The sequence below is a fragment of the Phallusia mammillata genome, chromosome 3 (assembly GCF_965637545.1).
Source record: "Phallusia mammillata chromosome 3, kaPhaMamm4.hap1.1, whole genome shotgun sequence".
NCBI lineage: Eukaryota > Metazoa > Chordata > Ascidiacea > Phlebobranchia > Ascidiidae > Phallusia > Phallusia mammillata.
In genome coordinates, this window is record NC_137254.1 from 20,948,063 (window position 1) to 20,960,586 (window position 12,524).

At 36.9% G+C, this 12,524-nt stretch overlaps 1 protein-coding gene across 1 annotated transcript; it reads left to right on the forward strand.

Annotated features, from left to right (window-relative positions):
• Positions 1-1,710: 1,710 nt before the first annotated feature.
• Positions 1,711-12,447, forward strand: LOC145218740 (soluble guanylate cyclase 88E-like). Its single transcript, XM_080086142.1, has 20 exons — positions 1,711-1,932; positions 2,137-2,220; positions 2,332-2,480; positions 4,147-4,338; positions 4,793-4,931; positions 5,045-5,167; positions 5,637-5,724; positions 5,786-5,912; positions 6,235-6,364; positions 6,441-6,590; positions 6,803-6,933; positions 7,314-7,486; positions 8,115-8,317; positions 8,618-8,688; positions 9,480-9,615; positions 10,010-10,100; positions 10,207-10,245; positions 10,592-10,624; positions 10,889-10,948; positions 11,851-12,447. The coding sequence occupies exons 1-20, from the start codon at positions 1,813-1,815 to the stop codon at positions 12,108-12,110; spliced, it is 2,499 nt and encodes an 832-aa protein (XP_079942268.1). The 5' UTR covers positions 1,711-1,812; the 3' UTR covers positions 12,111-12,447.
• Positions 12,448-12,524: the final 77 nt, after the last annotated feature.

Below are 12,524 nucleotides of genomic sequence, written 5' to 3' on the forward strand. Positions count from 1 at the left end.
ATTGGTAAATTCGTCATGTGTGCAAACAAAAATTGGCTGGCCAAGTCAGGGGTGCACAACCTGCGGCCAGCGTGCGGCAGAGACGAGTTTGTGCGACCGTGAACATTTTTATAAAAATGTATGGTTTGGCGGCTGTGATGTAAATAAAACTCTTTTACTAAAAAAATTGATTTTCAAACATCAGATGTTGTGGGACTGAAAAAAGTATTACTGGTACCATATGCGTCAGACTGTTTGTACGCCTATTGTGTGCAAACAATGCGAAAAAACAGGTACCGCAAGCGTCATAATATGGATTATGGCGTCGTAAATAGTTAAGACTGATTTTTCACACTGCGTAGCTTAATCTGTGCATCAAATAATTTTATAACAAAAACAAGCGGCCGTTGGTGAATTAAGGATTGGTGATGCGGCCGTAGTAGCGAAAAGGTTGTGCACCTCTGGTCTAAGTCATTGAATTTGCATTATTAAGTTCAGGTTGATTGCCTTAATTGCGGCATGTTATAACTTCACGTTAAAAAAGGGAAAAAATCACTTCATTTTAAAAAGTTAACGTTCCTCAAAGGAAATTATTTTTGGACCAGCATTGTGTGATGTTTTGAGCCGTTTAAAACTTATAAATCGTCGAAAAAAATCTGTTTTACGCTACAAATGTACTGTTTCTTGAAATCGTTATTTTATACTTTTACATCGTTTTCTAATCGTCGTTACGCATTTGTTGATTACAAGAAGCATTGTTCAATGAAACTGTTTATACCAGGGGTCCGCGCGCATCTTTTTGCATGCAGCGGGCCAAGACTAAGATCATCCAATTCGCAGAGACCCGTACTAATTTAACTCTCATTAGTTCGTTTCATATACTGCTCTGAAATTTAGCGTAGTTTTTGATTGATTTGTCGTTGTTTAGCTACGTTTTGCATACTTCAAATACTGCATTTAGCATTAAAACCCGACGTACGAAGACCGTTAACTACTTTACTTTGTGAAACTAGAACAATTAAAACGTAATTACTATATTCACGGATATGGAGTTATACTGATCATTGCGATAATAAATATTCACAAAAGCATACAGACAAAGTGTAAACTTAAAGCTTTTTCACCCTAGAAGTATTTCTTTTAAATGGAATTGTTTAGCGATCGAGGATTCGACAAAATCAGCCATTTTTATGTTTGGGAAATTTTATTATTCTGTTCGCCATCATAAGTTATGAGTCCCCTCTTAAAATGTTGTTTACAAATAGACTTTTTAGGCTTGTCGAACAACGAAAATGCTGCCATATGAGTAAATCAGTCAGGGCCTACTTGGAAAGTTGAAATTGGTCTGTGAAGATTATTTACGCTGGTTTTTAGAACATACCTCAAAACATTCATATGTTTTAGACAATCACAATGTTGCACACATAAATTGTAATAAGAATTTCTATCCTAAGGAAGAAAATAACAGGATTTATTGACAACTGACGTCACAACAGCTGTGCGCACAGTGGGCTGCGTTGCATAACAATCGACTTTATTACAAATCCGGGATTTTGTCAAAATCAGACGGGCAATCAAGTCATGGTGCCATGACCAGTTGGAAAGGACTCGTAATTACAAAAAATATTCTGACTGGGTTATCATTAGGGACTGGCTTGAGTGGTAGAGGTTGATTTTATAAGAACTCACTGTTGCAAAGCTAATACGTTTTTTATTGCACTAGAGATTATTTAACACTTCTTTAACCAAGCAGTATACGTTGTTTGTATACAACCGTATTCTCAATTCTAACCCTCTTTGGTAAACTGTGTTTTAAAAACAGAAAACAATATCATGTACGGGCTGTTACTTGAGAGTATAGTAGATTGCATCCACGAAGAATGGGGCGAAGGCATGTGGATGCAGCTTGTACACGAGGTGGGAATAGACAGTGTCGGATTTTCAGTACACAACGTAAGTTACACAATGTGTAATTTCTTTCTTATAAAACAGGCTTTGTAAGTACCTTTATCGTTTTTTAAGTAAGAACATTTTGTCGATTTTTACGTTTATTTGGGCCATTATTTTTATCGTTACGTTTTGTATGTTTTTGTGAAATATAGCTTCATACGGTGTGTTAACATTTTAGCTTTTATGCTTAACTTTATTTTTGCGCAGGTATATGAGGAAACCATGGTCCCCATGATTGCCCAACATTTGTCACGAATTTTGCAATTAAGCGAAGACATCATTATGTTCAAGGTAAAACATTACTTTTTAAAATGTTTCGTTCAACAAAGGCGATTCTTAAACAGCAATACGAAAACGAAATCAGTGACAGCCTCGTAATTACCATTTATTTCTCTTTGGCAGTTTGGAGGTCATTTTATGACGTTCGTGTCCAGCTATGGTTATGACCAAATCACAAAGGTCCTGGGTCGTCGCATCCGGGACTTTATCAACGGACTCGACAACTTGCACGATTACATCAGCAACCTCTACAAGGATATTAAACCACCAAGGTAAAGAAATAATGATCCTTGTCCAAATTAACAATCGGCTTAATCACAAACATAACTGCCAAGGAACTGGTGTATATAGAAATCATTATGCAGACGTTTCAACAATCAGTATGTTGTCACCATCAGTGCAAGTTGTCAATCGAGCTATTTTAGAAATCGAGCTACATCGGTGCAGGTTGAAACGTCTGCATGATGTATTCTATATACACCAGTTCCTTGACCGTTGTGGCCGTTATGTTTACGTTTGATTTCAGGTTTGCAGTAATAAATACGTTCCTGTACACTATGTGACAATTTGTAATATATTTGATTGTGTTTAAACGTATACAAATTGGTTGTTTTAATTTTGAAACCCTTAACCCTTTAACTGCCGAATTTGTTTTGACAAAAAATGATGTTTAGACATGCTCTTGCTCTTTTAGGTTTTATGCAAAATCGATAGAAGATAGGCAAAAACTTTCTCTGGGAAAGTTGTTGGGTATATAATTTTCTACAATTTTAAGATAAAAAATTTTTCGATGACGTCATCACCTATGAAATGACGTCATTTTAATTCTATTTTTTCATGAAATTGCAGTTTATTGATGTTTTTCGTTACAATTATTAGTTACAAGTTGTTTTACAAACACTTCGTTACAAAATTTTGTCTGTGTTATTTTGATTACGTCATTAATTAGCTCATGACGTCATAATCATTAATTTCAGTTTGTTATTTTACAGTATTAAATAATAAAATTAATGTTTTTGAGGGTATGGAACTTGTTTTCAATAATATTTATTGGCTAATTTGACATTTCACTGACTTATTATAATGTTTACCAACCAGCTGTACACACATAATGCATTCATAAGTTTTTTTAAATGGAATGTTTATTATGTATTATTACACCACAACATGTAAAATTTGTAAACACAGGGCATATAAGTTTGCAGAAAAAACACAATTTCAAGCCTTCCCAAGGTACTTTGCATTGATTCTTCTGTATTTGTTGTCCATTCGTGAGGCCACATCTCCTCATCATTTGACAAATGTAAATGCATTTGTGGGCCAGATACAATCATAATATAGGTCAGCAAGCACCAACTTCCAAAGTCAAAGTGCTTCTGCAACAGTTGTTTTCTTGATAAATAACTGTTGTCACCACTAATAATAAAGCTAAACTGACTCATACAGTTGTATATTCAAGCAAATCAAGGCAAATTTACAGGCCCGAACTACCCACTTTCAAGCCCAATTCAGCTGCACACATATCAAATTGTAAACAAAGATGGCCGCAACACGCACGCAAAGCCCTGAAATCAACTCCAAGCAGCTGTCTGTGAATCAGTCAAGCGTAAAATATCAAAAAACGGCTCAAAAACAAAAATTTGAAAAAAACTTGTTTTTTTCTGAATTTTCACTTTCTCCTTACTGTAATTAATTTTTTTCAAATACTAACATATCATTTTTTTCAAATAAATTGAAGCCAATATGCATAAGCTTTCCAACGCACCCCAGTTGGAAAAAAAATTCGCACTAATACGATTTTTGTCGCTGTTAACAACGAGGCATGTCTCCATGCGCATTTATGCGCCCGTGGCAGTTAAAGGGTTAATCTAAGTAACCCAACAAACTTTACCTCGAAAAGTTTGCATTGGTAGTTTAATACAAACGTGCTTTTGTTAGTTTTTATGTGGAGAAGGAAGACAACGAGGGCATCACTTTCCATTACAACACACCGCGAAAGTATCTCGGCTTCATACACTACGTGAGAGGAATCGTACACGCCGCTGCGTCAATGTATTATAATCTGCCCGATGCAAGCGTCGAAATACTCAAGCAGGAAATGGTTGGAGAAGTGACACACGGAGTTTTGAGGTAAGTTTAAATTTGTTACTTTTAAATCTGTAAAAAATTTTAAACACAAAGCTCAGGAATTTGTCTGTTTGATGTTGGAAGCATTCTTGACAGCTGCAGACAGTGCACACTGTTTCGACCTATAAGGTCTTAACAGTGCAGCTGGTGACTAGAGATCGGCCGTATTGGCTTGCGTAGCCATCAAACGGCACACCAGTTTGTTGGGAGTAACAGGGTAAAAACCCATGCCTCACCTAGTCTGTGCGATGCCACAACTGGGCAAACACCACAGTTGCACTGTCTGCAGCTCATCATTTATTGGCTCTATGCTTTTGCATTCCTGACAGTATTTTGGATTTTTTGACTTTGATAAAGTAAAAAATCTGCAGGGATCATCACAATGTTTAAAATAAAAGAATGAAACCCTGCCAAAAGGAATGAAATATTCAAAAATAAACTTCTGTTTTGCGTGCAGGATTACTTTCCAAAACTGCTCAGTGGATAAGCAAGGATCATGGATGCCAGCGTTGGCAAAGCTGCGTACAGTTACCCCAGTTACCGTAAACAGCGATGTCGTTTTCAACTCCTTTCCGTTTTCGATTATCTTCAGTCAGGTAATGAATTCGTCGAAAAACATACCGAAGCAAAATGTATCAACGTTTTTCAAAAACACGTTTTATAGTTGTAAATTATAAGTTGTTAAACGTAAAATGTATTTTTTGTGTAGAATATGGAAGTACTGACTTGTGGAGCTGGAGTTGTCAAGACTTTTCCCACTCTTGTAGGAAAAAAGATCACTGATTTCTTTGTTCTGACAAAACCGATTGGAATGCCACTATCCTGGTCATTTGTAAGTTGACTAAATGTTTAAACATGTTGGCGTGGTTTAAATAAATGTCTGCTTGACTCCTGTCATGCTTTACGTACTGCTTTTCATTAAGTCTGCATAATTAAAAATTAGGGCTATATATTGGCAATAAAAGAGTAAAAATTGTAAAATTTTATTTGGATTTTAAATGGAATATTAAGCGGTAAACCTTTTGGCAATGTAAACCTCGGCTCAAACAAAACTAGTCAGTTTTCGGAAAACGAGTCGTCTGTTTTAAATGAGGTGATGCCGGCTAGGCGAAATAATGTTCTGTTTTCATCTCGAAATTAATTTTGATTGACTTTGTTTTAAGGCTCAAAGATCTTACTGCTTAAATAATATAAAGTGCAAATAGTGATCATAAGTTTTAGCTCTGCTGCTGTCGATAATTATATTGGTCTATTAACGAAAATGTTATTTGATTAAGTGGAGTAAAAATAAAAACCTTTAGATGAAAAACCGTCCTGTTAACATCCTTGTTGAATTGACTTCAACTGTCGCCTTGTGGGCAGAATACGAAGAATATTTAAGATCACAAGGTAAGATGCACTGTATGCTTTCAGTTGAAGTACATAATTCAACTATTGTCTTTGTTTGTAGAAATCCTTGACCCAGAGCATCCCCCACCTCCACCAAAGCAACGTGACAATTCAGTTTCCTTAAAACTAAGAGGAACGTCAGCATTTTTGAAGAGCTGGAACGCTGTAATATTCATGTGTACACCAGTGTAAGTCTGACAACGTTGGCTTTATTTAAAAAAAAACGTACTAAATATGTTTTACGAAGGTAAACAGTGATTTAACCTTGGGTGCAAAATCTGTTCATTGTGTGTTCGAACATGCTAAATCGTTAGGGTTTGGAATATTACTAACATCGCGGAAATGTGAGAACTTGAAAGGCTTGCTAGAACTGATTGGTGTCTTCAAGAGGGTGCCGAAGAGAAATAAGATTAACAATCACTGAATAAAATAGATGATCAGCAAACATAAAAAAAATATCTTTAAAAGTAAAATGTTCCACAATTCATAGCTTAATTGTGTATTTTCCAGATTTGAAAAGATGAACATCATGAAAGATGTTGGTTTGTATATCAGCGATCTTAGTTTTCAAGATTCACTTCAGATGTTGTTGATGGCTGGTCCGCAACAATCGGCCGAGCTCAAGATGGCTCTAGATATGGTAGGTTTTACTGATCTAGCTGAAATAAATTCTGGAAGTTTCGATTTCGGCTAATCAGAAAATATTCTTAAATCAGGAGCAAGCGAAAACTTCCAAGATGGAAGAAACTTTGGAGGAATTGGAAAAAGAAAGTCAGAAAACGGATGCTCTTCTCTATTCAATGATCCCACAAGAGATTGCAAAAAGGCTTAAGAAGGGGCGCAACGGTGGTGCAAGCATTGCAGAGGTAAACGAAAAGTGAAAATCCTAGTCCAGGCAGAACTCCAGCCCCATTTACAATAGAAATTCCGAAAAGATGACAAAAAAATTAGAAGTGGTAAACTTATGGGACTATTTAGCCTGTTCAAAAGCTTGGCACACAAGAAAATTTAACGACACATTTCAATAACCCATTTTGAAAACATTAGCATCAGAGTGTAAAGAAAATGTTACTTGCAGATGTTTCCTGACGTCACAGTGCTCTTCAGTGACGTAGTTGGTTTCACTAACATCTGCACTCGCATCACCCCGATGGAAGTAGTGGCTTTGCTGAACACCATTTACACTGTGTTTGACACTTTAAGTGAAAGGTGAGGGATTGTACATCATACAGTTAATTGTTGGTGTATTCATACTTTACCAAAAAGTAGCCGTACAAACTGCATGTTGACTATGTGACACACCTAGAAATTTTGTAAAACATTTAACATCGATAAGAAACGTGGTACAATTTAAGATATTTCGGTTGGTGACATTTTTATGACAGCAATTGAGAGCAATTTTAGTTTAACAACTGCAGCTTTGAGTACTGACCTGATGCACAACCACTAATTTTACCGACGATGGTTAAACTGTAAGTTTTGGCATCTTGGTAAATTGTTTTCTATCCAATCAAAACACTAAGACCTTGCTTTGTAATCTACACTATTTAAACATGATAATAGATGGTGTTTTTTGTGCTCACGAACAGGTATGCAGTATTCAAAGTTGAAACAATTGGCGACGGGTACATGGCAGCGTCTGGCGCCCCTGTGCGGACAAAGGTTCATGCGCAGCGTATTTGCGATATGGCACTAGAGATGCAAGCTGGAATTTGTCATGTAAAGGAACCGGCAGGCGGAAACCGGATCCGAATCCGAATCGGTAAGTAAAAATATTTATAATCATTTGGTTCAAACTAAGTTAAAGGCAGATACTAAACAATATTTTTAAGTATTTAGTATTTGTCTTTGACGTCGTTTAAACTGCGATTAAAATTAATTGAAATCTGTAAAAGCGTTTTACTCTCACTCGGATACTCGTAATATTAAATACTTAAAATATTTGATATGGTTAAACCGGATCTTTGCCTATAGTTTATACAAAACTTGAGGTACAAATGCTTTGTAATGTGGTAAGACCTTAACTAACCGACGTCGGTTAATCCGGATCCTCGCCTATTCCGGACATCATTTTGGTCTAAACAGGTTCGAAGTAACCGATTTCAAGCTTACCCTTTTTATGAACTGGAACAATTCACCAATTGTACCACGTTGCATTTCAACTTCTTTAAAATCACAAGTTCAAAAGTTTTCACAGAAAAGTGTGACTTGACTAGCTATTTTTTTAGTTTGAGTTGAGTTTATTTCGCCGGTCAAAATCGTAGCAGCACAATTGCGCTAAAATATTCACCAAGCCGGAAATAGCTGCGCAACGTTTAGACGTTAAAAAAGAACGACAAATTTGAGGGCACAATTGGTGGATAGATGTTCATAAAATGTGTTAATTTCAGGCATTCACTCGGGAGGTGTGGTGGCTGGTGTGGTTGGTCGGAAAATGGTCAGATACTGTTTATTCGGAGACACAGTGAATACCGCTTCACGTATGGAAAGTACTGGCAAAGGAGGGGAGATTCATATTAGCAAGACTGTCAGGGATCAACTTATCTCCACTGAAGATTACATCATCAAAGATCGTGGCATTATGTATTTTAAGGTCAGTTTTTCTTCTTTAAAGTGGCAACAACAAACACGCTCGAAAGGCGCTCTACATTTTGTCCATTAGATTTATATAATTACAAAACCCATGACCGTTTTATAGTTGGACATGTCCCCGCTTTTAGTATAAGGTTCGGTCTTTATGTAACAAACGCAACTTCGTACATAACTTCCAGTTAAACAGAACCATAACAAAAAAATTAGCTCGAAAGTTTTTCGGGCAACAAAATCTTCTATGCATAAATTAATGGCAACATATAGTTTTTTCAAGAGTAACCAAAACCTCTTTGCATTGCAGGGCAAAGGGCAAATGCGAACATACTGGCTGATTGGGAAAAAAGGAAAGAACATCTCGATTCCCGGATCCAGGTACACTTTTCGCAGTAAAAACATTTTTTAACCAAAAAGTCAACGGTACCGCTATATTTGATCGTCTTTTAAAATTAAGGATGATACGAGCCTAGCGGTCATTCAATACATCAGATGATGTTTGTGGGCAAAAATGTACTTTTCTTTTAACACGAATGAAAGAAGCAAATAGTTAAATGAATAGGTTAAAGCGCTGGTTTAGACCGATCCACTGCGGCTATAGAAAAGTGACATTGCATGCACGCCATTAACAAAAAAATTGCAGTGTTATCATTGTCCACATTATTGCGCAAAACTTTTCATGCAGTTTACGCAATTATTATCGACATGATTTTTTTGCCACAAGCGTAAATGCGTTAGTATATGACAAAGTGCAATAATTACGTTAAAAGGCGATGATAAAAAAGTAACGTGATGTGTATATTCAATGTAATTGAAGGCGTCATACCAAAATCAGCCGTTCTCCAAGTATTTCCACATAGCACAGGCATAGGCTAGAACAACACTGCAGTGGGGTTCGAACCCACGATAGGAGCCTTTTATGGGACCCGCGCTCTACCAACTAAGCCACGCAGGCTGAGCAGAGAACACGTTCAAAGTCGAATCACAAGAATCTTTGTCTGTCTCGTATGCTGTATAAGTCAGCTTCGTCGTAAAGCAATGCAACTTCGACTAACAATCAGTTATCATAAACATAAATTGAATACAGGGATCCACCATGTTTACTAAATACATAAACATTACCCAGTGACGTCGAAAAGCTTAGTTATTCACAAATCGTCCATTTTCAGATTTTTTGACGCAACCTCGGGACCAAACAAAACTGCATTGCCAATCAACGGTGTCCAAGTAAACAACGGCCAGAATCCAGAAGGCATTGAAGGAGCCCCAGCGCCAGTTACTGTGGTGTCGACACCGGAAAAATTGGTATGCACGGTGTTGTGGATATTTCTTTTATAATTCTCATGCTTGGGTGATGTTTCACACCTTTATAGGTTGAGGGAATTTGTTTGTTTTTTTCAATAACAAGCCCTTTGTTTTGTTTTTGCGTTTTGGGTCCCTGCATAGAAAAATCCACAGTCCAACGAATTAAAGGTGCGCATTAGGCCGCTATAATGGCATTGTAGTGTAACGTTTATATTCCATGTATTATGAAAAAACGATTATCCTACCGTTAGGTTTCGCCAAAATATTTGACAGGTTTGCAGCTTCAAAACGAAGATTTTTACACGATTTAACCATAATTCTACAGGTTATGAGTTGTTTATTGTACTATATCTAGATTGGGAAAATGAATTCAGAGATTGTTTTTGATTTTCAGAACTTTCGCGAAACTCTTGAGAAGATTGCTACAATTCAGAACGCCAATATATTAAACTACAAAGAACAGTGTTGGTCCGAAGGTAGCGTAGGTAACACATGCTCTGCATTTATTTCTTTTTTGTCCTTCAAACATTGAGTTGGACAATCTAAACTTGTCACTGCCAACAAAACTAAAATAATTCTTTTTTATTTCAGTGAACATGGAAATGTCAAATTATCCTAAAAGCATGGAAAGTAAGTAGAACAAATTCGTTACCTAAAAAGTAATACTGTGGTCGACAAAACATACCGCACCGTTATGTTTGTTTCCAGGGAAAACACAAACAATACATAATGTAAACTAGACATTACAAACAAACGCATGTGTTAATACCACTGCCTTCCCTAAGGCAAAATAACCTAATTATTCAGCGCCATGATTCGTGAGGACCGTATTTGCAAGCAGTAAATAGTTATTTGGTTTTTGTTATTTATCGAAGGCCAGTCCGCAAATTAACCTACTACTTGGCGTAAATCGGTCCACAGCGCAAAAAATCATTTATCGTTCCACTACCCTAGATCAGATTCTTCTTTTTTTCAGATTTCCGTCACGCAAACAGCAATGAGAATAAAGGTAACCAAGTAACAGTATAATCAAAGCAGTACAGCCAGGATGGTGCTTTCGTTGCCCTAAAAGGCGTTTTCATACCCTCGAGTTGCAACATTTTGACCTGAATTCGTCTTTGCAAGCATCTAATTTACAGTAAAATTGAACTAGTTTTGGGATTTACCTTGTGGTAACACGAGTCAAATAGCCCAATATTTGGTGAATAAAATATTTCAAGTTCAAACAGTTTTGATGTTTTGCTACAGTCCCTTTACGCAATACTTTTTTTAGAAACCAAATACTCTGCTGTGGGAATTCTAGAAGAAATGGTTAGCGGACGGTCCATGTACGGTAAGCAGAGTAGGATTTATTTTTGATTTAAAAACCATTTTTCTACAACGACACCGTAATCATGGTTTGCATTTGCTTCTTACGGCTTCATTCAAACTTCCTTGAAAAGAATTTTCGATAGGTGGTGCAAAAAAATGAATTATTTTTTAGCGTCTAATTAGGGGTAGGATTAGGACATAAGTTTTATAAAATTTTACATTAGAAACTGAGTTTTATTGCCAGTTTTATTGAATTTTGAATGCTAATACCTTACCCGACCCTAATAGTCCTAACCGCGAGCATTTTAAAAGATATATCATTTTAAATGTCTAAAACAGGGGTGTGCAACCTGCGGCCCGCGGGCCAAATGCGGCCCGTTGATAATGGTTGCTGTGCGGCCCGCGGAGACGCTGGAAATTTCTAATTTACTGGCAAACGAGTCCAATAATCATATATTTTTAGCAGATTAATGCGCCTGGTGGTATTTCTTTGCGCCCTTGCAATAATGCAGCTATAAATAAATGCGACTTTTACTTGTTAACTCAATATAGGCATATATTTGGTATGCAACAAAGTAAAATCAACTTGTGGTGCGGCCCGCGATCTAATCATGGTAATTGTATTTGGCCCCACAGTGACAAAGGTTGCACACCCCTGGTCTAAAATGTTCTTTGCGCCACCTATCGAAAACTATCTAAATGTGGGTCTGCTGTGAGGTATGGTGTTAGTAGATTATCCGTAAAGATAACGCTAAAATAATACTTGGCTGAATGGCCTGGCGCACCTGACCCATATACAGATATAAAAAAAAAATTGATCTGGATTAGTCCCCGGGAGTGTCCTGGGTTCGAACCCCGTGAAAAAAAACTAACACAACAACAATTATCCAAATTTTCATCCAGTCCAACTGCTTGCTTTCTTAGGTCATCAAGCTAAAAACAAGGCTGGCCAAGGAAAAGTGTTCGTGCGGTCTCCCCCCTACAGCAATAGCATGGCCCATGCCCAAGGCATGCACTTGACACCACAAGGCATTCATTCAGACGCAGCTATTGCTCATGACACAAGTCTTCGAAGTAACTGTGGTGGGCCTATAGCAAGTGTCAAAGACAAGACCAAAAAATTACTGAACAAGATTCGTGGTGGGGAAGATAACCAAGGTTCTAAGGTCTGCACCATTATATGATCTGGAGCAAAAAGCTAATTTAATGTTTTCATGGATCTGGTTTCCGTGAGAATAACAAACACTTTGTTAATGTATTTTTGGATCAGAAACTTTGTGTGATTTTAATGTCGGAATTTTTGGGAGGTCACATATAGATTTGTTTGCATAAATTTCGTACGATTTGCGATAAGTTCGTCCTTTACTTTGTGCAACTTTTCCATCATGTTTAAGACGAAACACTTTGCAAACGTGTTGTGTAGTAATTGATATCGTCTTGTCATCCGCATCTTCTGTTTTTGTTGTTGTTTATCATAAATGTTGTGTAATGCGAATGTTCAATAAAGGTGTGAAGTGATAACTTTTTGTGATAAAATTAAGGTCATTACTTTTTCTAGGTTTGTTAGTCTTCATTTAGTGTAAAGTTTCGGTTTTCGT

What these genes read in the sequence shown, in the direction of transcription:
- LOC145218740 (XM_080086142.1), top strand. Translation starts at nt 1,813, where the DNA reads ATGTACGGGCTGTTACTTGAGAGTATAGTAGATTGCATCCACGAAGAA. An exon ending in TGCCACTATCCTGGTCATTT is followed by an intron (nt 5,168 to 5,636) that starts GTAAGTTGACTA and finishes AAAAACCTTTAG; the next exon opens with ATGAAAAACCGTCCTGTTAA. An exon ending in ATATTCATGTGTACACCAGT is followed by an intron (nt 5,913 to 6,234) that starts GTAAGTCTGACA and finishes TGTATTTTCCAG; the next exon opens with ATTTGAAAAGATGAACATCA.